At 42.1% G+C, this 24919-nt stretch overlaps 2 protein-coding genes across 5 annotated transcripts in view; both read left to right on the forward strand.

The window, feature by feature from the left end:
* LOC126998895 (plasma membrane ascorbate-dependent reductase CYBRD1-like) overlaps positions 1 to 10268 on the forward strand; it is a 54876-nt gene extending 44608 nt beyond the window's left edge. For 2 of the 4 annotated variants that reach the window (XM_050861098.1, XM_050861107.1), the window contains exon 4: positions 725 to 4227. In XM_050861098.1, coding sequence (XP_050717055.1) covers positions 725 to 926 — 202 coding nt within the window. In that variant the 3' untranslated portion in view covers positions 927 to 4227. Of the gene's footprint in view, positions 1 to 724; positions 4228 to 5887; positions 5953 to 8960 lie in introns of those variants that run through there. The other 2 variants (XM_050861127.1, XM_050861116.1) reach the window with 2 other exon arrangements.
* Positions 10269 to 18405: 8137 nt separating this feature from the next.
* On the forward strand, positions 18406 to 21988 carry LOC126998908 (uncharacterized). Its single transcript, XM_050861142.1, has 3 exons — positions 18406 to 18530; positions 19681 to 20151; positions 20572 to 21988. The coding sequence occupies exons 2-3, from the start codon at positions 19714 to 19716 to the stop codon at positions 20707 to 20709; spliced, it is 576 nt and encodes a 191-aa protein (XP_050717099.1). The 5' UTR covers positions 18406 to 18530; positions 19681 to 19713; the 3' UTR covers positions 20710 to 21988.
* The last annotated feature ends 2931 nt before the right edge of the window (positions 21989 to 24919 follow it).

The raw sequence follows: 24919 nt of genomic DNA on the forward strand, positions 1-24919 counted from the left end.
TAGGTGGTCTTCAGGGCAGCATGTGGGTAGTCTTAGGCCACTCTGCGGTGACTGAAAAACCCAACTGTGTGGCGGCTAGGATTCGAACCCGCGTCCCTCCTGGGTCTCCCGGACGCGGCGCCGGCACGCTAACCACTCAGCCACGGCCTGTAAACTGTTTTGATATTTCTCGTTCTGTCACAGCTAAACATATTTGGATATTCAGTACCTCCCCTGCACACCCCAAGCTTCTAGAACAAAATGGACCATGAAAACCATAAAAAAGTAATAAAACTTAAGTAAACATTTCAGCACCGCGTGGCACCGCCGGGCCACGTCTCCCGTTTTCCTTTCTTGCTATTAGAGGCAAAGTAATATTAGTCCATTAAAATAGCTACAGATATTATTCTACATCATGTCCACATGTACTGTGCCTCCCCAACTCACCTTACCAATTATTATGATGTATATATTGTTTCATTATTGTATAGTAAAGCACTTTTTTTCTCCCTTTTTAAGTTATGAAGGGAAGTACTTGCATTAGCACTTCATAAATAGTCATGCATTACTTGTAGCCATCATAAAGTTTTCCCATTGGTTTCTTTATTTCTGGTGCACTGGCAGTTTCTTCATTAAGCACAGGATGAGGTGCATTTTAGCCCAAGCATAGCACATTTGAAGTTTCTAGGTAGAAACATTCACCAGTTTTGGTCTTGAGTCCATTCTCTTCCCTCACCTATTGCAGCAATTACTCTCAGATGCCGGAAGAAGCCTGGGTGATCAACGCTCAGGCAACATGTTTGGCTGGGCTGGCTATTCTGATGGGCTTCCTTCTCTACTCCTCCCGTTATGCACGAAGCAGACACCCTGTGGCTATTGTTGAACCACCCTCCAGCTCTCACTATGTCATGACTCAAAAGACTTATTACTACAGAGACCATGAATAGTTTTGTTTGATATGTATATATATATATATATATATATATATATATATATATATATATATATATATATATATATATATATATATATATATATATATATATTATTTTCTATGCATTGTCAGTTAATCCTATACCTGTTTTCTATAATACAGGGTTTCAATACATATGTTTCTTGGAGTGCAAATCGTGACAGTAAATCTCTGATATTTTTGCTGCAAAGACGTAACATGTAGTTTCAAAGTTATCTATGATGGTCTCTGTACTTGACGATGTATGTAGAATGAATTCAGTAAAAGTCCTGGAGAAACTGGAGCCTGAATAGTCTACATATTTCATCTTTTTTTTTATTTTACTGTGTGTCAGATCATTACTTAGAGATTTATATTTTTATTACTTTTTAGCTCTTAATATATTGCTCCTTTTTACAAACAGTTTTATATTTAGGTGTACAGCAGACAGCTACAGTAGGAGCTCGGCAAAAACACTTTCCTAAATAACGTTTTCAACAGTATAACGGTAAGTTAGAATAGATGTCAAGTTTCTACAATAACGTTTGTATTCTCTTGGTTAGCATATTTTTTGTATGGAAGAAAGTGTTTAGTTGCATCTTGGATAGCAATTTTTTGCCATTATTTTGATGACGTAGTCGTCAAACTTGCACATTGAACGTGTGTATAAACAGATTTTTTGGTGGATTCACCTCAGGACCTTCCTTCATTTTTCCACTTGAACCTCTCATATCACTATTTTTTTTTATATATGATCCAATATAAGTCATTATTGAAGCGACACTAGTATTGTAAAAATCACTTTAAAAAAGTTAGCGAGGTGTTTGGTATGATGATTGATACTAGCTTTACACATGGAGACTATCGTGGCTTCTCAGCCCTGGCTCATGTGCGTCCATCAACACATCAAACGCATCAGAGCCAACACTTAAAGCCGCGTCCACACTAGGCCTCACGAGGCGACTCATGAGGCGCCTCGTGCACCGCCTCACGGGTGTGTGTCCACACCAAGCATGAGAAACCTCTTAATGGAGAAATAAGGGGACCAGGTAGGAAAAATTGAGCTAGTACGTACATTATTTTTTACATATTTTTGTTATAACTATTTAGATGGGTAATTTTAGGTTATAATGTATAAATAAGGCATGTACATTAACATATGTGTACATCAAATCCTTAATAATCTCTCATAATGGAGAAATAAGAGCTAGGCTGTGGAACTTGGCTGGAGTCACAATCGGTGTGCTCCTTTTCTTGTGCGTGCCGTGCTGGGTTGTTACAATATATCCCAGGCTTTATGAAGGAAAATACATGAAAAGATCCAAGCAGAAGCTAGGTATGGCTTTAGCAGTTGTTAACCAGCTTAAAAATATGTAAAAAGTGTCGATCGGTCCACCACTACCACCCGCCTGCGCTCAGGGTTTTGCCAAAGATCTATAGAATTCTTCTCTATCATCAGAGAACACCACACTTCATATTTGATGTGTAAGTCTTTGAATAAAACCAAGATTCGAATGAGATTCTTGCTGGCGAGGGTCTCCAGCGCGCGTCACCGCCGTGACGTCATAGAACACGTGACGTCATTGCTGAGCTGATGACGTTTCACTGAACTATCCTTAGTTTGTCTCTCATCCTTGGTCCACACTATGTTTCCACGGCTGCCTCATCCTGCCTCGCCAGTCATAATGTTTGTTCTTCACCTGCCAGATGCAAGGGTGCTGGTTCAGAATATCAATAAGTAAAAGAGTGTTGCTCGGTGTCCACTCCACGTTGTCATCAACGTTTTCAGCCATGATACTGAGCAGTGCGCAGCCAATGTTGCCCCGTTCACGACAAATGAGTCTAGCCTCATGCCCCCAAAATGCCTCTCGCCAGAGTTGCTGGCAGCCGCCTCATGCGCCTACGTTTTCTATGTTTTTTCTGAGTCCGGGTGCACGAGCCGCTTCATGAGCCGCCTCGCGAGGCCTAGTGTGGACGCGGCTTTACATTTACTTTTCTGAAGGTGAAAATATCACACAATACTAAATCACAAGGAATGGAAGTTTCTGAGCCGTGGGTGACCAGGCCGTTACCAAAGATATTAGACAATAAGGAATCTTCACAGATCCTAGTTTTACCAACAATGCATCATGTGTTGTCTGTGACTCTTGATCCAAATGAAAGTACCGAGTTGAATGGTCTTCAGTGACCTGCATGGCCATTCCCACAGTTTGGCCACCGTACAGTGTACGCTTTTGTCACTAATCAGAGCTGTATACATGTAGTTTGAACTGATGCATGGTGTAACTGTCTCTTGTCCTTAGTTGAGGCCAGATCTCTCCCAATAGCTCAAGGTTCTCATACTCTTTAGTTTAAAGTGGTGCGTGAGCTGCTGTGTGACTGTTTCGCCTCTATAACCAAGAGTTGTGAGAGTTGCCTTTGGTGGGTTTTATGATGTGTTGATGATGTGTCATATGCGTCAGAGACAGGAATGCAGCACAGCAGTCGAGAACACATGCAGTGGAAATGAGTTTTGTAAGAGGTGCATGTTGTGTGTCAGGATGAGATAAAAGTGTGAGAGGTTTGGCAAGGGTGTGGCAGTGAAAGGAGTGGATTGTGGAGTGGGTGAAGCGTGGTGCACTTAGATGGTTTGGACACGTGATGAGAACTGGGGAGAATTATTTTTTGAAGAGAGTGTATGAGGGAAGGATTGAGGGAGGGGGTGTCAGGGGAAGACCACCTGTGAAGTGGATCAATAGGGTAAGTGAGTATTGGAGCGAGAGAGTTGGAAGTAGCAGGATTGAGTGTGCTGAGAGGGAGTGCCAGAACAGGGAGAGATGGAGACACTTCTGCTGCAGCCACCACGTGAAAGGAAGTTCATGTGAGGGAGCACATCATCGGAGATATAGATAGATTGCTAGAGGTGAGTTAGCCTGGCATGAGGGGCCAGCATAAGGATGAGGCAAGTGGACCATGCGTAAGACCCGAAACAGCCATCATACCAGTCTGCCCATTAACTCCTTTATGGTGAGTTTCATGTCACTCAGATTGATTCAGTTAGGTGTCTTATTCACCTAAAAAAGATACTGAGAGGAATGTTTTGAATGGAAACAGTGGGTGAAAATACTCTTGTAGTTTATGAGCAGTTCAATGTCATGCAAAAAGTTTTCATTAGTAACCCCGTTTTTCAGCCACTAATGAAATGTTTTTGGCGAGATCCTACTGTACATGTACTTTTAGTTTGTGTACTGTGTGTCAGAAATAGATGGAAAGATGCATGCACCTTGTCTGTGTGAATAAAGCAAACAGGAAGATTACTCACATTTTTTTACAAACAAATATGCTACTTTTTTGTCTGACTGCATGATGACGGGTCTAATGGTACATAGGTGATCAATATGAGGAAAATGTATATGTGAAAGACTGAAATTACAAATGTGTGACTCATTTCATGTACATTTTTTTATTGCACTGAAATTAGATGAAGTTTTTTGTGATGGTGAGTGTATTGTGTGTGTCTGTTTTTTTTGTGCACTTGCCTGGCTTAGTATACAATACAGTTTTGTGTTATCCTGTTTCAATGTCTGTTCTTATGTAGCTTAGCTTTAAAGACAGAGATGTTCCTTGTCTGCACCAACTCATCCAGTTCATTCCGTACAATAAATTCTTCTATGTGGAAGACTGAATTTCTTGATGGTATTAACACATCTAGTCTTCTTTAACTTGTACTCATGACCTCTTCTTCTTATATTTTACCTCATCAAATAGTCTTTCATGCCAACCCTTTCTAGTCCTCAAGACATCATTGAATTTCCTCTTTCTCTTCTGCTTTTCATTTTTGTCGTTTTCAAAGTGTTCGCTCTTGTTAACAGATATACCATCACTCCTTGGGACCTTTCTTATATCTTGAGCTTGCAGTAGTTTATGCACTTCTTGCACCTGTACGTAATGTTTTCAGCCGTGGACTTATAGTTACTCCTTTGTGTTATAAAAGACCAATTGAAATCTTTCATCTAGTATTTCAGTTTGCATTCCTACATCTTCATAGACCGTTCCCTTCACTTTTAGATTACTGATTCCCTCTTTTGACAGTACCTATAGAAGAACAATTTAGGTTCCTCCTTGCACTTGTCAGCTGTCCTTTCAAATTTTGCTTCTGGTTATATATTTATTTCTAGACACTTTGTATGCTTTTTCTGTTTTATTGTTGACCTCTAGTTGATTCAAGTTGCTTCCCTTTCATTTTTTTAATGTCTCAAACATGTTTATTAACCCGTCCGCTGCAATCGGCATGGATTTCGCCTTCAGTGGTAGCCTGGCAACATAAAGTCCCAGGTCTTTCTCTGCCTCTATGGTAGAAAATGGAGTGTTTTCCATCTGGGATTGGTATGCATGACTTTACATTTTTCTTCATTGAATTGTAGCAGCCACTTTTTGCTCCACTACTGTAGCTTGGTGGTGTCTTCTTGTAGGAAATCTGCATCCAAGGAGTTAACCAATCTTTTTTTCCATTTCCTTCTCCTGCTTTTGGCACATGCCTTTCCACACTTAAGTTTAGGGAAAAAGGCCACTTCTGCGTCTTTCTAGTCCCTTTGAGTTCCCTCCAATCTGCTCTATCAAAATATTTCCTTAAGCCCATAAAGTTTGCTCTCTTGTAGTTGTATATGTTGTGCTTGTGTGACTCCTCTCTTTGTGCCACACTCCCTTCTAACATTTGGTATTATAACCCAACAAAACTACTCATAAGGGTGCGATGGCTTACTAAATCATATTTCTTCATATGAGAGTATTTCATAATAACGATATCAAATGATCAATGGAAACTGGAATTTATATGGAAGCATTTGGTCAGACAGTGCTTGCAAACAATGGATACCCAGCCAGAGCAGTGGTGACGCAGCATCTGCTACTTTCTGTTTCAATTCAGTTACCTTTCTTCATCCCCATTCTCTCTGATCACTCATATGAATTCCTCAGGGGGAATTGTAATGGTGCTCTTGCCTTCTCAAGTGGCTCATGGTCATCCTCTCTTAGCCATTTCGGTGAGACTTTTGTTGTTGCCTCAGACATCTCAAAAGCATTTGACAAAGTCTGGCACAAACCTTTGCTTACTAAACTAACCAACGGCTTCCATCCCTCATTCTGTTCTCTTCACAAGTTTTTTTTTCAGACCGATCCATATTCGCTGCGGTAAATGCTCCCTGTTCTACCCATAAGCCTATCAACTGTGATGTTCTGCAGAGCTGTTTTCTATCTCCCACTCTCATTTTATTGTTCATCAATGATTAAAAAAAAAAAATTCTAGCCGCTCCTATTCTGAAGAGTCCACTCTGCATTACTCAACATTTTTAACAAGAAACCTTCACCACAAGAAATACACAACTCGAGGCTGGACGCTACAAAATGATCCTAATTGATATAATTTCTGAGTGGGCCATGAGGCATTGGGTGTCCTTCAGTGCCCAAATATATCAATTTCTCCACCTGACAACTCAAACACAAACTTCCAGAGTCTCTATACCATTTTTTTCAATAACACACAACCGCCCCCTTTTACAATAAACATATAGTACTTGGTATGTCCTTAACTCAAAATATCAACTTGAAACCAAATCTCATCCCTTGCTAAATCAGCTTCATTGAGGTTAGTCATTCTGTATCATCTCTGCTATTCCCCCCCTTCGTATATAGTATGAAGTATGCATCATTTATGGGGAGGTTACACACACACACACACACACACACACACACACACACACACACCGCTTTAGTAGCTCAATCGGTTAGAGCGCCGCGCTGCAAGGCTTCACGGCTAAACAGGCGGCGGTTCGAGCCCCGCTCAGGCCGGATTCTTTCCGTTGACTAGGAATGGTTACTGTCCCCCCTTGAGCAAGAGGGATGGGGTGTGTGGTGTGTGAGGCCCTGGCAGTACCCAGAGATCGACAATAAAGGTCAATAATGAGCACTTGCTCACGTCGTGAGGGTATACCTGCTGGCGAAAGCGAGTCCAACTCGTGATCAGGCCGTGGTGAAAAAAAAAATTACACACACACACACACACACACACACACACACACACACACACACACACAGCCATATGGAACAGTCACTTTTTGTCTCCTCAGCTCCCCTTTTAGTAAGTTTTCTACTTAATAAATTCCGCTGCAATGCTGCCTCTCAATATGCTAACTGCTCTCTGGACTTGATATCTGCATGCCTCCCCTTCCTTCTGCGGCCTCACTGCACACGACTTTTTACTCTACTGTCTCTACCTCATCCCCCATGCTATCCAAATCCTATATTCTAGAGTTAACCAGCTGACCTAATTTGACATGACAAGATGACAGTTGCTGCGTGTAATTTACAATGCGCACTAATTCTTGTATATTATTACTGTTCAGTGTAAGTCTCTCAAAAGACCATTAACCTACAATTATTGGTTTTGCATATTAACAAGTCTCCCCGTTTGAATTTTGTCATTTTTTCAATCGTCATTCTAAATTACCTTCCTCTCACCACAGACGCACTGTGGTGTAGTGTTAAGTATGCCTTGCTGTTTATCTGTGGACCCGGGTTTTAATCACGGCCTGGGCAGTTGTCGTGTAGCCCATCCAGCTGTTCATCCTCTTTTGGGGTTGGTTGATAAATGGGTCCCTCCTGACACATGGGGAAGGTAGACTGTAGTTACCCAGTTGTTAAGCCTGCCCTGTGTCTCAAGGGTAATGGGTTTTTACTCACCACAGGCTTGACATCTAAGGATACAGAGATTAGAACAGAAACCATGCACAGCTATGCTTGATGCCCCCTTTTCTTTTACCTGCCCACTTTCAGTATTCAAGATCCCTTTTGATTTATACTATTTTTTCTTGCTACACTCTACACCAGTTATCAAAAACGTGTATTTACCACTTACATGAGCCACTGCACCCCAAACTTTTAAATCTGCAAGTACCAGAAGACTGACAATTCTTCAATATAATAAAACAGCTATAGTGGAATGCCACCCATCTATAATACTCAGGTTTCTTATTTTTATATGAAACCTTTATGCACTAAGTACCGTAAAATGCAAATTTATATATGGGTATTAATTTCTGACACTGCTCTATGAAGGCCTCCATTACATGACGACACATGCATCTACAGCACCGGGTGTCCATAAGTTTATTACAGACACGTATTTACAGTGTATTACCTCCTTATCAAGCGCTGCTTATTGCATGTTTAATGAATGCCAATGGGAAGACAGGCTGCTCTTCATTTCTGAAACTGGAAACATGATTTTTTTTTTTCAGGATAATATTGTTGAGTACAAACAACAGTGGAGTAGTAGCATACAAGACTCATAAATCAGCTAATTTAAGTTGACGCATGTCCAGTGAGAGTAACAACCTACCTGCACCTTGGCCGTTTTGCTCCAGATAGATTAATGCCATATAGTTACCCCCACCGAGACAGGTTGGGGAGGGAGGTCAACAGGGTTAGTTGCCTCTTTCCTTTTAAACCCTCGGGTGGTGAGGCAGACAATGGCGCCAACGCATTGGTCCGATTCCGGTGTTAAGTAAACATTCTACTTTTATGATAAACTGGCAAAGACAGAATTGCTGTGAATACAGACAATTTCTCTTATGATCGAGGAAACATTCTTTTGGTCCTCCAAAAATGAGTGTTTTGGCAATTTATCAATGTTCAACGCAACAGAATTCTATTGTTATAAATAGGTTGGATATGATGAAGCAGGGATTTTTCCCACTTTTGCAGTCTGCATCAATAACAAAAATCTATCAGAAATGGAGTATGCATTAATTTATCTATTTGGAAGTAAGGTCATTGAGAATACTAATAAAAAGTCAATAGTAATAATAAATATTCTTCTTGTAACCTTTTCCCATTAACTTGCTGAAGGCTTTTGGTGGATGCTGTTCCTGATCCTGTTCACCAACTGTCCTTTGGTAGTAATGGAATGGGTGCACGTTTCAGCCGGGCATTAATCAAAAGACTGCAGCATGTCGGGCCTCTTTACTAACCCTACTCTTGCCATAACACACAGGGACACTGTGACCAACGAAATAACGTACTCACGCATGGAAAATGAAGCCATCGTCATCAACACTCAAGCTGCTGCCCTAGCTGGCCTTGGCATTATCTTGCCTGTCATGCTGGCTCTCCGGCCCTTCAGAAGGAGATGGAATGAGCGCCTAACGGAGCACCTGTAGGATAAGTTTGCCCCAAGAATAATGGAGACACCAAAGATCTGAAGCCATATCAAGCCCCCATCACCAACAATTTGATTTTAGATCTTTTTATTCGAAATTGATATCTCACAGTTTTGAGAGAGATGGTCTTACAATTTAAAGTAAGTTCACGTGGTTTGAGTGATCAGACTTATGAAGGAACACAGCTGTTAATTGTAACCGGCAGTTCTTAAAGCAGCTCATTGCTTTTATGGAGAGAGGAAATCAAAACATGCTTTCATTTGACAATCATAACTTTACATCCTGCTCATGTTAATTTTTCCTCCTATTATTAATCAAATGTAAACAGTTTAACCAGTATGTATATTAAGGAAGTATAACTCATTTTCCTATGGAGTCTGTTATTGCAAATCAAATGTACGTAGATTAAGGAACTCTAGCATATTCTCTTATAAAGCTAAGGATTACAGTATTATCTTTATTGGCATATTTTATTTATGTGCATAATAATGCTTTTGTGGCCTGCAACTGCAGTTCAGTGACTTTAAAAGAAAATTCTGTAAGACCTATACAATTATAATTCATACATTCTTGTAAGATCCACTATTTCATTAAATGTGTGTGTGTGTGTGTGTGTGTGTGTGTGTGTGTGTGTGTGTGTGTGTGTGTGTGTGTGTGTGTGTGTGTGTGTGTGTGTTTACTTATTTGTGGTTTCCAGGGCCTGAGCTAAGCTGGGATGATCATGTCTCCTTGTCTACATTTGTCCAAGCTCTCCTTTATTTGGTGAACACTCCCCGCCTCCAAAACCTCCTCCTGTAGACCATTCCACTCATCTACACTTCTGTATGGAAAAATGTACTTCTTTTTATCTTCAAGACATATTCCCATTTTCAGCTTCTTACTGTGTCCTCTCAGCCCCTCCTCTCCTCTGCCACAACCAGGTCGCTTCCATTCATTTTGTCCAATGCACTACTAAGTTTATTCAAAGCGATTAAGTCTTCTCTTCGTCGTCGGATCCATTTCTTCCAATCTGTTCTCGTATGGCAGACACAACAACTCCAGGAGGCTGATTTCGCACTTCCTCCTTCCCCTTGAAGTCAGCTCAGAGCCTACCACCGCGATCCCTAACCACCCCATCCTTTCCCTCCTACACACACCTGAGAGAGAGAGAGAGAGAGAGAGAGAGAGAGAGAGAGAGAGAGAGAGAGAGCAGTGACGAAAACAAAACAAAAAAACATGATGTAAACGAAGAATATGAGAAAGGGAGTTGAAGAAAGAAGATGACGAGGAGGTAGAGCAGAAGAGTTGGCGAAGAATGGAGGAGGAGGAGGAGGAGGAGCAGTAAAGCACACACACACACACACACACACACACACTAGATAGAAAATTAAAGGCCAGAAAACATGAAATCAGAAGGCTTGAATAACTTTTATTTCTCGTCCTTTACATTTTCCTTTTTTTTATGGGTTTAAACAACGACTTAAGAATGATTTGTAGTTTTTATACCCACGTGTGGTTAGTGTGTGTGTGTGTGTGTTCCTTTCTCACCGTGCTTCTCTTTCTTGCTCTATATCTATACGTCTTAATTCCCTTTTCTTTTGCTGTTTCATTCCTATATGCGTTCAGTTATCTTTTTACCTCTTTCTCTTCTCCTATTTACGACTCTCTCTCTCTCTCTCTCTCTCTCTCTCTCTCTCTCTCTCTCTCTCTCTCTCCACACCATTGTCTCCCCTTTCAAACATCTCGTCGCCCAGCACATATCTGATACTCTTTTTTAAGGAGTTTTGGGCACTTCCAGGGGTTGTCTAATGACCCTGGTAATGGTATGACCCTTCTCCTGTACCGTAAACCTAATAAAACACCCATGAGGACCCGACTGGTCTATTTTAGGCCTCTGGAAATAGTTGGAAGGGTTTGGGAACGGCAACGCTGCGCAGGTGAGTCAAGGTTCGGTGTGCCGAGCAGGTGAGTCAGTGAGCCATTGCCAGCTGGAACGCCGAGGAGGGAAGATGTGTATGTGTGTGGGTCCGTGCGCTGCTTCCTTGGCTTCCTGCAGGGACTAGAAAGCTCTGAGGTAAGTTATTGATCATGTAAATAGTATGTCATTCATTTACTAAGTTACATGTTTTTAAGAGTGTTAGAAGTGATAGTATGCATTAGTTACAGAGGGAGGGGTTTTAGGGGCGGTCTAAGGCACGTGGTTTTACAAGTGCTCGTTATTTCTTTATATCATCTAGTTATAGTCATGTAGTATTCCTTGGTATATTATTAGGGTAAAATTCTAGTGTTTGCCCATAATCCCCCCTCACCCCCAAAACAAGCTTGGGGACCTGTGGGAATGCGGGGTTTCGGGTGGGGGACACGAAATCCGTCGCAATCGCATATTTTTTTTAGTGTGTGTGTGTGGGGAGGGGGGGGGATGAAAAAATACTCTAGATCTAGGGAAATTCTCTACATTTAGGGATTTTTTTCCTTCCACGACCACTACAATAAGTGTTTGCAACGAATTTAGTGTTCCCCATACGGAAACCACGCATTCCCACTGGAGGCCAAGCTTGTTTTGGGAGAGAAGCGTAGTGAACCCACCAAACGATGCTCACCTCATCGGTCTGGGTGGCGCCCTTGGCCAGCTGCGTCCACATGAACCGCCTACACCACACTCATGCCCTCTCGCTACCACTGGTTCTAGTAGGTTATCACCTCATCCAGTGAACCCTACACTATGGACCGGAAACTTGCCCCAGCCCTGTCATTAAGCCGCGAATTTTGGAAAATCAACCGCTTTTGTGCGAATCGCCATAACTCCCTTATTTCTGGGGCTACAGAAATGTTTTTGGTATCAATCGACGGCAAAATAAAAGGGCTATATTTTTAATGAGCGACCGGGCTCAGAAACCGACTCGAAAGGGTAAAAAATCGAATAACTTCGCAAAAAACGACTGAAAAAAACTTTGAGTTCCCAACCCTGAAACCCACTAATTTTTTGAAAATTAAAAAAAAACATTTAAGAAATAATTTAGTCCTACCAATCTGCTTTCCAATATGATGCATAACATTTCCCTACTCTCAGTAGTTTCGTCGCTAGAGCTCGAAACGTAAACCCTTTTGAGAGCGATTTTGACGAACTCCAGACACTTTGCCGTTTTTATCTAGTGTGGCATTGCTATTGCCTCTAGAAAACTGTAATTTGGCATGTGCCCCTCTTGGCAATGTATTTTGACCAGCTCGAAGGATTTTGTGATAGCTCGATTCCAAGTTTGTCGTCGAGCCGTCACAAAACAGCCTGTTTTTCGGCCCTTTTGCCGCAATTTGGACACGTCCTAGTTTTTTGCTTTTAACTTTTGTTTATTTTAGTGCTTTCCAATTTTTGTTTCTGATTATTAATCTGTATTAATAGAGCTTTCATCTACCACCAAGCACGCCTTCCTAGCTTCAGTAGTTTTTGCTCGAGCTTGACCAGAAATCGCGACGAAAATTCGCTGAATCTGACTCATTTCACGCGCCGCGACGAAAAACCTTCCTGACGCCACACAAATTAATATATCTGCATATAAATTCATACATGAACACTTCAATATGTTGACTATCTTGTATCAAAGTCATTTTAAGATATCTATACAAAAAGCTACTATTTTTATATAATCATTTCACTATATAAATCAACCTATATTAAGCGCTTTATTATACATGTATTTTTTTTATTTTGTTTAGTATTCAACCCTATTTCTTCCCATTTATGAATAATACGCTTAATTTGCATTCTTTTGATACCAAATATGTGTATGTATGTATATATATGCATGTAAACATACAGATATACATATATATTTGGTATCAAAAGAAAGCAAATTAAATGTATTATTCATAAATGGGAAGAAATAGGAATGAATACTAAATAAAAAAAAATAACATGTATAATAAGGCGCTTAATATAGGTTGATTTACATAGTGATGTGATTATATACAAATAGTAACTTTTTATTTAGATATCTTAAAATGATTTTAATACAAGATAGTCAACATAACGAGTTTGTTGCGATGAATGGCGTCTATTTACACGGGGGACGTGGCGGGACGTGGCTGAGAGTCGTTTTTTGATCGGGTGTCACGTCTGCGTCGTTGAGGAGCCTTCCGAATCTGGCTGCCCCGATGGGGGACAGGTGTATTCCGTCCCTGTGGAAGAGTTTACTCTGGCCGTAGAAATTGTCCCAGGCGTTAAAGAACTCAACGTCAAGCTCTCCGCAAAGAGTCTGTAAGCGGTTGTTGAGGCTGAAGGCCTAATTGAAGAAGTCGCTCTCATCCCATGTCCGTGGTAGAATTCCTGATATCAAAATATTAGGGGATTTAGACTTATACTGCTGGATGAGCCTACGGTACTTGTCCAGCAGTTCCTCAGACCGGGTCGTGGTGACGTCGTTTGTACCTGTATGGAGGACAAAGAGTGAGTCATTAGAAGCCTCAGCGGAGACCTCGTCCAGGGCAGCTGTGATGTCGTCAACTCCAGCTCCGGGATAACAGTAGTTACGCCTACGGCGGGGGACTCTTCCACAGAATTCAACCACCTGATGGCGAATCATAGAGTCACCGACCAAGAATGTGCTCTGCTCGTCGTCCTCCTCCTCCAGTATGGCAAATCTGTGGTAGCAATGAGTAGGATAAATGGGTCTAGGGGCAGGTCAGGCTCCTTCTTTCACGGGAGTGAAGCCTTCAGCATCAGGTGCAGCTATATCGCTCCCCTGTGACGTGTCTTCTTTGGAAGGTGGCTGGGCATCGAGAGCAGGTGCGGAGGGTGATGAGGCGTCACTTGCAGCAGGGGCGACGATGTTGGCCTGGATAAACTCCTGCAAGGTTTCAATAGTACGTGTTAGTTCGGTGATCTCCTCGCCAGCCGTCAGCCTTCCGTCCTGTTGAAGGAGTCTCGTTTCCATCTGCTGTGTCAACAGGCAGATCTTGCAGACGGTCGATCGTCCTGTGAAGAAATGGCCTGAGAAGTTTCCTGTGCAAGTAGAGCATTTCTTTAGCGCCATCTTGGTAAGGAGGAGGGAGCAAATTAGTGAGTTGTGTTTATCTATTTTTTTTTTTCTGTTTCGTAGGGCAGTGGAGAGAGAGAGAGAGAGAGAGAGAGAGAGAGAGAGAGAGAGAGAGAGAGAGAGAGAGAGAGAGAGAGAGAGAGAGAGAGAGAGAGAGAGAGAGTTTTCTTTACAGAAAATTTAATTAGGAATTTCATCAGACGTCATTAATTAAAAAAAAAAAAAAAAAAACTCCTTTCGGTACCGGTACCAGTACTGGCACTAATGGTACCTGAGATTTCGGTACCACTACTACTGGTACTCAAATTAACGGTACCTGCCCATCCTACCCCTAGAAAGGCATTCCTGTGCCATTTGGAATCACACACTTGCGTGTCTCTAATTTTCGCGCGCATTGTTCACACAGCAATGGGTATTTTGCAACATTTGATGTTTATATCCTCTGTATTCCACTTGCTCTCTCGTAGGGGAGGGGTGTGCGTCAGTGCTCCGCATTTGTTTCTGAGTATGGTAAGTAGTTGTGTATACAATTGGCACAGGTAAACCCGAATCGTTTTTAGGATAAAAAAAAGTGTGAAGGAAAGTAGTCATATGTTCTGTTATGTTAGATCAATTGGCGCGAAGTTTCCGAGTGTTACAGAGAGTAAAAATCGCTGATCAATAAACTTGACCCATATACTAAACCTAGTTTTATATATTATCTACGTTTTTTTTGTTTTTTTTGCGGGTTTGAGTCATGGCCACAAAACGAACGCGACCAATTCCTGATGATGACATATGTAAGATACTGAACTCGAGTGTGATGCCTCAGTCAACAGACATCACACTGGAATCAATCACTGATGTTGGGAACTCCTCAGTGAGTGTGTGTGGAGATGTCCCCCCTCCCCCTCTAAGAATAACTGGTAAGTCAGAGTCAGATTTTTTTATTTTGTTATTATAAAACATAGTTAGTAGTAGTCCGGATCACTTATTTTTGTACCAGAGTACAATTTAAAATCAATAAAACGTGTCTTTATTTTATTTTTGTTTTTTCCTACAGTGAGGCCAGTTGGAATCACCCATTTCTAGTCATTTCAGGCACCATGATTGCTGTGCAGCCAAGGGTTGAGAGGCAGACTGGGGCATCTAACATCATTCTAGTTTAGTGTGGGCACATTTTTTTACTTAATTTAATTTTTTAATGAAAAAAAATCTGAAAATATTATTTTTTGGGTTTTTTTTTCAATGATCTAAAAGTCAGATTTTTTTTTGTTAGTATAAAACATAGCCAGTATTACTCCGGAAAACTTATTTTTGTACCACAATTTCATTTATAATCAATAAAACATGTCTTTATATATTTTATTTTTATTTTTTTCCTGCTGTGATTCCAGTTGGCACACGGATACCCGGAACGTTAAAATTTTAGGGAATACCTTTCTAGGGCTACTTCCTTTTGCTCCTCCTTTGGGGTACTTTAGTTAGTGGTGACATTTGGCACTCTCTCTCTCTCTCTCTCTCTCTCTCTCTCTCTCTCTCTCTCTCTCGTGTCCTTGAATCACCACCATGAGACTCCCTTCCCTACCTCCCTTCTCCTGCCTTTCCCTTCCTTTCATCTCTTACCTCCCTCTCTCCCTACTCTTCTTACCTTCCCTTCTCTTCCCAACCTCCCTCTTCACCCACCCTTTCTCCCTACGAGTACCTTCCTTGTTTCCGTACCCTGCCTTCAACCCCTTCCCTTCCCTTCTCCCTTCCCTTCCCTTCTCCCTTCCCCCTTTGTTTACGTTATACTGCGTGAGTTTACCATGAGAGAGAGAGAGAGAGAGAGAGAGAGAGAGAGAGAGAGAGAGAGAGAGAGAGAGAGAGATTTACATAGATTTACACAGAAACTCAGATCACATAGACCCCATGGCCCAGGCTAGGTGGTCTGTCCTTAATTAAACCTAAGGGATTCTATATTAATCAGATGGCTCCAAAACTTTGCATTTCAACTCTAGTTAATATTAAGTTGAAGGAAGGAAATGTCGGTCGAGCTTGTTTAAAAAGGAGTCAATCGTGTTACAATGGACCACTGAAGGCGGGAGCTTATTCCATTCTCGCACTATAACGGTGGTGAAGAAAAATTTGGTGCTGTCTGAATTTACTTGCCTACCTTTAATTAAGTTTTGTGCCATTATTCCTCTTTCGCAAACTATAAGCTAAAGCAGATACATTAGTAGGTTAATGTAGATAGATATAAATACAAATTACCAGATATAGATAAATATACATATAGGGCTAAATAGATAGATTAGCAGATAGATTAATATATAGACATTTAGACAAAGAGATAAACAGAAATAGCCTACTATCCATATCAGACCCTATGACATAACGTTTGTTGCAAATATCTTTCAAACGAAGACTCGGCCGGATCGGCATGGGACTTTGGCACAGATTGTTTCACACACTCCGCTAATTTTTGACGCTATTGTGCATTACCAGATGCGGTTAATTATGGCGTTTACTCTTGACTATGATGGCAAAACCTGCGTGAGCCACTTACACATTCGAACAGGTGAGGCGTGACGTATTTGTGACGTGTATCCACCACCTTCCTCCACCCCTGGCTTCCCCTACTCCCATCCTTCCCTTTCCCTCCCTCCTACCCTCCTTCTCCCCCGCACTCTCTCTCTGGATAGTAGTTACCTAGTAAGAGAAATAATAGAAGAAGAGAGAACAAGGGTAAAGGAGGAGGAGGAGAAGGAGGAGAAGAAGAAAAAGGAGGAGGACGACGACGAAGACAACGACGGAGAAAAAAAAAGGAAATATATAAAAAACACAAACTTATAGAAATTACGGAAATAGGGAAGAACTGATAGGTTGACTCATGAAGGAGGAGGAGGAAGAAAAAGCTCGGAAAGCGAGGAAGAGGAGGAGGAGGAAGAGAACGAAGACGAAGAAAACAACGAAAACAAAACAAAAACAAGAAGACAGACAAACTAACTCACACATGACGGAAATAAGTAAGAAATAAGTAAGATATTCTATCGCGATCACCTGGACTGGAAATTCGTGGACTTCCGAGAGGGCGGGATTGCTGACGTCACTGCGTGGGAACTGGTCAAAGCGTTTTTCCTCTCTGGGTGAGCTTCCTCCTACTCCTCTTTTTTTCCTTTTCATTTGTTCTGTCCTTTTAACAGACACCCTCGCCATAGACCGACAGTTTTTCTGGTGTCTGTTCTTCCTATGTATTCCTCCTCCTCCTCCTCCTAATACTATACTACTTCTCCTTTTCATCTTCCTTCCATCTATTCGATTCTTATTCCTACTTCTCTTCCTCTTCCTCTCTGGGTGAGCTTCCTCCTCCTCCTCTTTTTTTCCTTTTCATCTATTCTGTCCTTTTAACAGACACCCTCGCCATAGACCGAGAGTTTTTCTGGTGTCTGTTCTTCCTATGTATTCCTCCTCCTCCTCCTCCTCCTACTATACTGCTTCTCCTTTTCATCTTCCTTCCATCTATTCGATTCTTATTCCTACTTCTCTTCCTCATTCCTCCTCCTCTTTCATCTCATCCTATTCCTCTTTTTCCTACTCTTCATCCTCCGGGCCTGATAAAATTAACCCACTATAGGCCGTTAGATTATTACGTTACCGTGATGAGCCCCCCTCTTCTTACTCCTCTTCTTTGTTTTCTTAGTTTTCGTTTCGTTCTTCCTGTTCTTATTCTTTGTTCTTCATTTACATTTTTATATTTTTTCTTTTTTGCTTTTCTTCTGTTTTTCTTCTTCCTTCCTCTCGTCTTCTTTTTTCTTCATTTCAGTTTTGAATCTTTCCTTTCCTCTCCTTTCTTCGTTTCTCCTTGATTTGTTTAGCTTTTCCTTCACTTTGTATTGTTTCCTCCTCCTCCTCCTCCTCCTCCTTTCATCTTCATTTCCTTCTTTTCATTTTTAACTTTTTCTCTTCCTCACTTTCCTTCGTTCTTCCTTGTTTTGTTCACTGTGTACCCCGGCCATCATTATCCTCCTCCTCCTCCTCCTCCTCCATCATCTCCTTACCATCACCAGCATATCACCCTCCATCATCTCGCTCAGCATCATCACACACAAAGGCACAACAAAACATGATGAAACACAACACAACAAAGCCACAAACACAGCGAAGAAAGTTTTCCTATGCACCCTCTTCCTGGAACCCCCCTCCCCCACCCGTCATGAAAAATGGAAACCTGTTGCTGACTATAGCGATATGTGGCAACTATAGAGGAGGAGGAGTAGGAGGCGTCCACAGTTGTGTAACTTTACAATAAGAGTCAGTCTCCTACCAACCGTCAAAAGCATAGGGTGTAGGATCCCATACCTGTGAATCCTACATGCTTGCTCTCTTTTTATAACCACCTGTGATTTACCTGTAGCTACAGTTCTTCTAATCAAGGTAATATGACCATCATCAGTGTCAAAAACTATATTAACTATATTTTTCTATGTATACAAGGATCGAAGGAGTGGAGTATCAGTGGAAGGATGGAAGGAATGCAAGGGGGGAAGGAGAGGGAGAAGTAGTTTGCCAGAAGGCTGCATGAGAAGGATGAGTGAAGGATGTAAGATGACGGGATATAATATTTATTATTTTGAAGGGTATGGAAGTGCTGTGTGTGTGTGTGTTGGATCCTCTCTCTCTCTCTCTCTCTCTCTCTCTCTCTCTCTCTCTCTCTCTCTCTCTCTCTCTCTCTCTCACACACACACACACACACACACACACACACACACCGCCCACATAAAGCATACAAGGCCTCAACAAACCTATGCACAAGAATCTTTTACATATAAATAGCTATAATTTCTTTATTTTCACAGCTGCCATTCGTTCATCACCGTTCAAGGCGTAATACAAGGATGCTGTATTATACTCTCTTGCTCCTCCTCCTCCTCCTCGTCTTCATTTTCTTCCTTTCTTTTAAACTTTTCTATATCTCGTCTTACTTCGTTTCTCCTTTTGTTTTGTTTTGCTTTTGTATTGCCCATTTTCTCAGATGCTTTCGGCACTCACAACACTATTTCCAAAGGCCACAACAAAGGAGATTAGTCGGGTTCTCAGGAGTGGTTTTCACGTTCACGGTGCAGAAGCCTTGTCAAACTACCACTAAACTCATGAAAATGCCCAAAATGGAAATGCTAACAAAACTCCTACGACTTAAAGCCTTGTCAAATGTGTGTGTGTGTGTGTGTGTGTGTGTGTGTGTGTGTGTGTGTGTGTGTGTGTGTGTGTGTGTGTGTGTGTGCACGCCGAAATGCTAAATAAGAATATGACTAGATTAACAACATTGGCAATTAGTAAGTGGTCTTGGTCTGTGCGGCAAGAAGTGTTACGATAATTTTTCACTACTCTGTAATCATGTAGCTTTTGAGTCTGTCTCCTTTACTTTAAAAAAATACAAAAAAGAAAATTATATCTAAGAATAGGAAGACCAAACGAAAAGTATTAAAAAGAGGAGGAGGAGTAAGGGAGAAAAAAAGAGGAAGAGGAGTAGGAAGAGGAAGAGGATGAAGAAGAAATGTAATACAAGTAACTTCTTTTTCTGCAGGACTTCTAGGATCTTCAGGAATTAAGGGCGGACATGTCACACCCACAGCACCCGAAGGAGTTGGATCAGTGGGGGGCGCAGAACACTTGGGGGGTGGGGGCGACAGGGGGGGCAGCAGCCGTACCCCCACCCTCCTACGACGAAGCAACCTCAAATGCCCCCCCAGCCACCTCCCCCAACTTCATGCCCCCCTCCACCGCCCCCACCGCCCCCTATCTCCCTACGGCAACCACCCCCACTGGTCCCTACCCTTACCCTACAACCAGTGCCACCCCTTACCCATCCACGAGTACTGCCCCCTACACATCCACAGCCCCCTATCCTGACCCGACTAGCCCCCCTTTGCACCCCGCTCCCTTCACCACCCCCATCCACGGCCAGTCCACCAAGCACCCGAACTATGGCCTAAACATGGGACCCTTTCATCAAGACTCGTCGGAGACTAGAGGGGCAGAACTGACTGATAGAGGGGTGAGTGAGAGGACCTTCACTATCATCATCATCATCATCTTTATTAGTTCTACCATGACTACTATTGACTATATTATCAGTAACTACACCGTCACTCTTTTCACCTTAGCAGATAAGAAGATATAGTTTTTTTTTTTTTAATGGGTCCTATGGCTTGATCTTTTGTTCGTCCTGGTTTCTTCTTCCTGGGTCGTGTTCAAAGCTCTCCATTTCTCGTTGTTACCAATTCGAATACCAACGCCATCATTACCACTACTCCTACCATCACCACTGTTACCACCACCAGCCAGTATCCTCTCACCACCACCACCACCACTATCACCCTATACCCCCCACCCCCCACCACCACCTGTTTTACTCCTTGCACTACCATTACCACCACCAGCACCATAACCACTAACAACCCTTCTTTCCTTCCAGCCTGTCATCGCCGCCCCGGTTAGGCCGATTGGCAGCAGCAAGAGATTGAGGGTGGTGATGTTCCTCTTTGCCATAGCGATCATTTTGTTTGTGGGTTACCTGCTGAAGCTGCTCATTGGCACGATATTATGGTATTAGGTAGGATCTTAGCCCATTCTTGAACCTATCGACCCCTCAGTTCGTCTATTTGAAAAGTCTCGTGGAAGTTGCTGGGCTTTTCATGGACTGTTTTGTGATGCAGGGGATAGTTTTACACGCCCTCTGCACTCTTGTTGGACTTCTTGAACGTCTCGGCCCCACAGTTCGCCTATTTGAAAAGTCTCGTGGAAGTTGCTGGGCTTTTCATGGACTGCTTTGTGATGCAGGGGATAGTTTTATACGCCCTCTGCACTCTTGGGCTTCTTGAACGTCTCGGCCCCACAGTTCGCCTATTTGAAAAGTCTCGTGGAAGTTGTTGGATATTTCATGAACTGTTTTGTGATGCAGGGGATAGATTTACACGACTCTGCACCCTCAGCTGGAAAATCACCCATGAGAACCTGGTTACTCTTTCCTGTTGCCCTGCTGGAGCCCGATACGCTTAAGAATATATGGATCTAGCGAGGAGGAGGAGAAAGAGAGGAGAGTGAAGAGGATGAAGTGTATGTGTGCGTGTGTGTGTATAAGATGCCACCCCTCACCTCTCCCTTCCGATTTTTTAGATAGGCAGAAAGAGGGAGGTGTGTGAGGAAGGATAAGGATGTGTGTGTGTGTGTGTGTGTGTGTGTGTGTGTGTGTGTGTGTGTGTGTGTGTGTGTGTGTGTAACGGTGCCTTCCTCCACCCTCGCTCTTCCATCGGTGAATGTCCCTATTGATTGATTACTCTTTAGATCGGCTGTTTCTATCCTAAACTTCATCTTGCTCTTTCAAACTTATTTACTTCCCTTTATCTTAACTATTGGCACTAGCTATTTGCATCCTATATCTTGCTCTGTCTACTCTGTCCATACGCGCCTCTATCTGTCTGTCGAATGAGGTGCTTCCTATATAGACACATACGGGTACCTACACTTTCTACAACGTGGCGCTGCAGGAACTAGTCTCTTATATTATTATTATTATCGGGGGCTCCCGTGGTCCCGCGGTAGTCTCCGCCTTGCGCTCCGGTGGTGTGCTGGAGCGTATGGGTTCGAGACCTGCCCGGTGCCATGGGAGTGGAAAGGTGGGCTCTTTCGGACACCCTCAGCCCGTCGGTGGGCCTCCTCCTTGAAAAAATTGGGCATCTCTCTAGGTGTTGTGCGGCATGCACCGCCTTCCTCCCTTGGGGCATATATCCCCAACGAAATGCCAAAAAAAAAGAAGAGAAAAAAAGTTATTTTTACCACTTAGATAATGTGTATTTTGTAATCTTATATATATAAATGTGCAATGCAATAAAGTGATGTTTGTATTGTCGTCCTTCGTAATGTAAGTTGTGGGCAAGGTAATGACTAATATAATAGTTTATCCTTCCATAGAGGACGAGGGTAAGGTGTCTGGGAGTAATAGAAAATGGGCATAATAAGGAAAATTTAAGTATTCATAATAATTTTCCGCAATATGAACATAGGAACACACACACACAATCCTCCTCCTCCTCCTCCTCCTCTTTGTTTTCTCAGTTTTCGTCGTGTTCTTCATCTTCTCTCTTATTCTTCATTTACTTTTTTATTTATTTTTTTCCTCCTTTCTCCTTTCCTTAAACTCCTCCTCGTCTCATCTTCCTCTTCTTCTTTTCATTATTTTAATATTTTGTTTCTTTTCTCGTCCTCCTTAATATGTTTCTTACTTGTTTTGTTTGGCTTTTCCTTCACTTTGTATTGTTATCCTCCTCCTCCTCTCATCTTCCTTCTAGGGGTGGGCAGGTACCGGTACCAGTACTATGTACTATAGTATTTCATCGTGAAACTGGCCGATGGGGTCATGGCGGCCACTGTCAATATAAGGAATGTCAGGGACGCGCGCATCGGGGGTGAGGGAGTATGAGGGAGGGATGGGAGGTATAGGTGAGACGTATCATGGGGTAGCGATGACAGAAAACGGATGAAGTAAAGCTTGAATAGTGACGTTTTCGCGCCGTAATTGGAACGCATTTAGGCGGATATGTAAACAAACATTCTTCCTCTTCTTCTTTTGACCTGTCCTCCTCTCGGGCGTCTCTCCTGTTTATTCACACACTTTTCCTTTCAATTGCTTAATTTTTCTTCACTGCAATATACTATCACACTTTACTTTTCAGTTTGTTGCTTGAATAACTTACTAACATTGCTTATCCGTGCACTTATTCAAGCATTTGTGCCCTTTTTTCCCAGCACTGCATCTCCATCCAATACGTACCGTGCGATGGCCCCGTTGTCCTCCTATAGCCTCTTAGCCCACTCCTCCCTGGTGCTACTAATAACTCCCCTCCCTGCCTCTCATAGTTGCTGCATTCTACTATTAGGTGTTCCACTGATTCTTTCTCCCCTGTCCTACAGCTACAGTTCTGGTTTCCCCCTTCCCTATTCCTACCATTTAGCTGCAGGGTTCTCGTTCTTGCTTTAAACATCAGCTTGCTCCCCCAGTCTCCTATACATGCCAGTCTACTCCCTCTAGCTTCTGTGTCTTGCTGTACCATCTTAATGTCGACTCTTTTACTCTAAAATTCATAGGCCCAGCCTAGGCAGATGGCACACCACCTGTTAATCTTCCCTTTTTTTTTTTTTTTTTACAACAAAGAAGGCAGCTCAAGGGCACAAAAAAAGAAAACAATAATATAAAAAGCCCGCTACTCGCTGCTCCCCAAAAATAATTAAAAGAGGTGGCCGAAAGAAAGATCAATTTCGGGAGGAGAGGTGTCCTGATACCCTATCAGGCTGATGGATAAATGGGTTTTCCGGGAAAGCAAACTCTTTTAACTTAGACATTAGATACTTGCCTGTGTCCCAGGGTAATAGGTTCTCACTTGACGCAGACTTAAGGGCCAGAGACAAATAAGCGCTGATGAACAACACACTTGTGAGACCAACACTAGCATGCTGCTCCACGGTGTGGGATCCTTACACACACACACAATCATTTATAAGTTAGCACTAATCAACACCAAGGTGGCTCGGTTCATTATAAACAATGAACTTGAACACCAGGCATCATAACACAGATCAAACAACAGATTAATATGTAACCTCTTCACATGTGCAGACAAGCACACACTTAAAATTCTGTACAAGATCACATACACTTACATTGACATTGACCCACACACATACTTTCAGGACGCAAACAGTCAGTGTACTTGTAACACACTCAGCCAAAAATACCAAACATATCACACTAACACTGACGCATGTAGACTCATACTTTCCACGCACCACACGTGACTGGAACAGCCTCCCCCTACAGACTTTAGACTGCGGTACAATAGACTAATTCAGAAAACAAATACACACTCACTTGTCACAACACACCAAGACTAACTAGTAGTACACCTATTCACTTCCCTTCCCTACACACCCGGCACCCCAGTTCCCCCAGTAGCCAACATAAATATCTGTGTTATGCACCTGTATTGGTGCCCTGTGCATTACTTGTCAAGATCAAGACAACACACATCTTATCAAATGCCTCCAACTTTACCTAATGATAACACTGCTGAACTATAACTCCCTCATTCACTCAGCACAAATAGGGTCATGAAAATCAAGATCAATTCTATCCTCCGGCATAAGAAAATAAAGCAAAACAACTGTACAAATGCATTTATTAAACTAATAAAAACATTGAGCACAATTAACAACAGGTACAATTTTTTTTTCTTATTACACAGATTAATCGAGAAAGAAACTGAATTTCAAGACATTGCTGGGTTCCCAGGTGTGATTGGGGACATTGATGGAACACGTTGACTCGAAATAAATAAAAAATACATGAAACTATTAATAATGATTATCATAACTGGGTACATGTTAACTTTACAGTTTTGACTCACTCTAAGATTAGAAGAAACTAATAATGACACCTACAGAGTTTGTGACTTGAGCAAGTTGATAAATCCTGCCAGGAGGTACTCAGGATGAAAGGGGGCCCTGCATGGAGACTTGTCCGGAGGGACCCTCGGACTTGGCGTTGTAGGGTGGGTGAGGCGACGCGCCCCCCAGCGTATGCCACCTTTGATAGATGACTGTATATTGATAATCCAAATTGGATACTTTCTACAACAATTGGAATACTATTCATGCCTTCAAATTATACCTCGGCAACAAAAAAATGATGGAATATAATTTTAAACAATGTCATTTAGGAAACTTAACATATTTGGACCTATAGCCGCATAATTAGTTATCTTGTACTT

The sequence above is a fragment of the Eriocheir sinensis genome, chromosome 2 (assembly GCF_024679095.1).
Source record: "Eriocheir sinensis breed Jianghai 21 chromosome 2, ASM2467909v1, whole genome shotgun sequence".
Lineage (NCBI taxonomy): Eukaryota > Metazoa > Arthropoda > Malacostraca > Decapoda > Varunidae > Eriocheir > Eriocheir sinensis.

Excerpts from the sequence above, each read along its gene's own strand:
- LOC126998908 (XM_050861142.1), top strand. The coding sequence starts at position 19,714 with ATGTCACACCCACAGCACCCGAAGGAGTTGGATCAGTGGGGGGCGCAG. Across the intron at positions 20,152-20,571 it reads CAGAACTGACTGATAGAGGG|CCTGTCATCGCCGCCCCGGT; the intron begins GTGAGTGAGAGG and ends CTTTCCTTCCAG.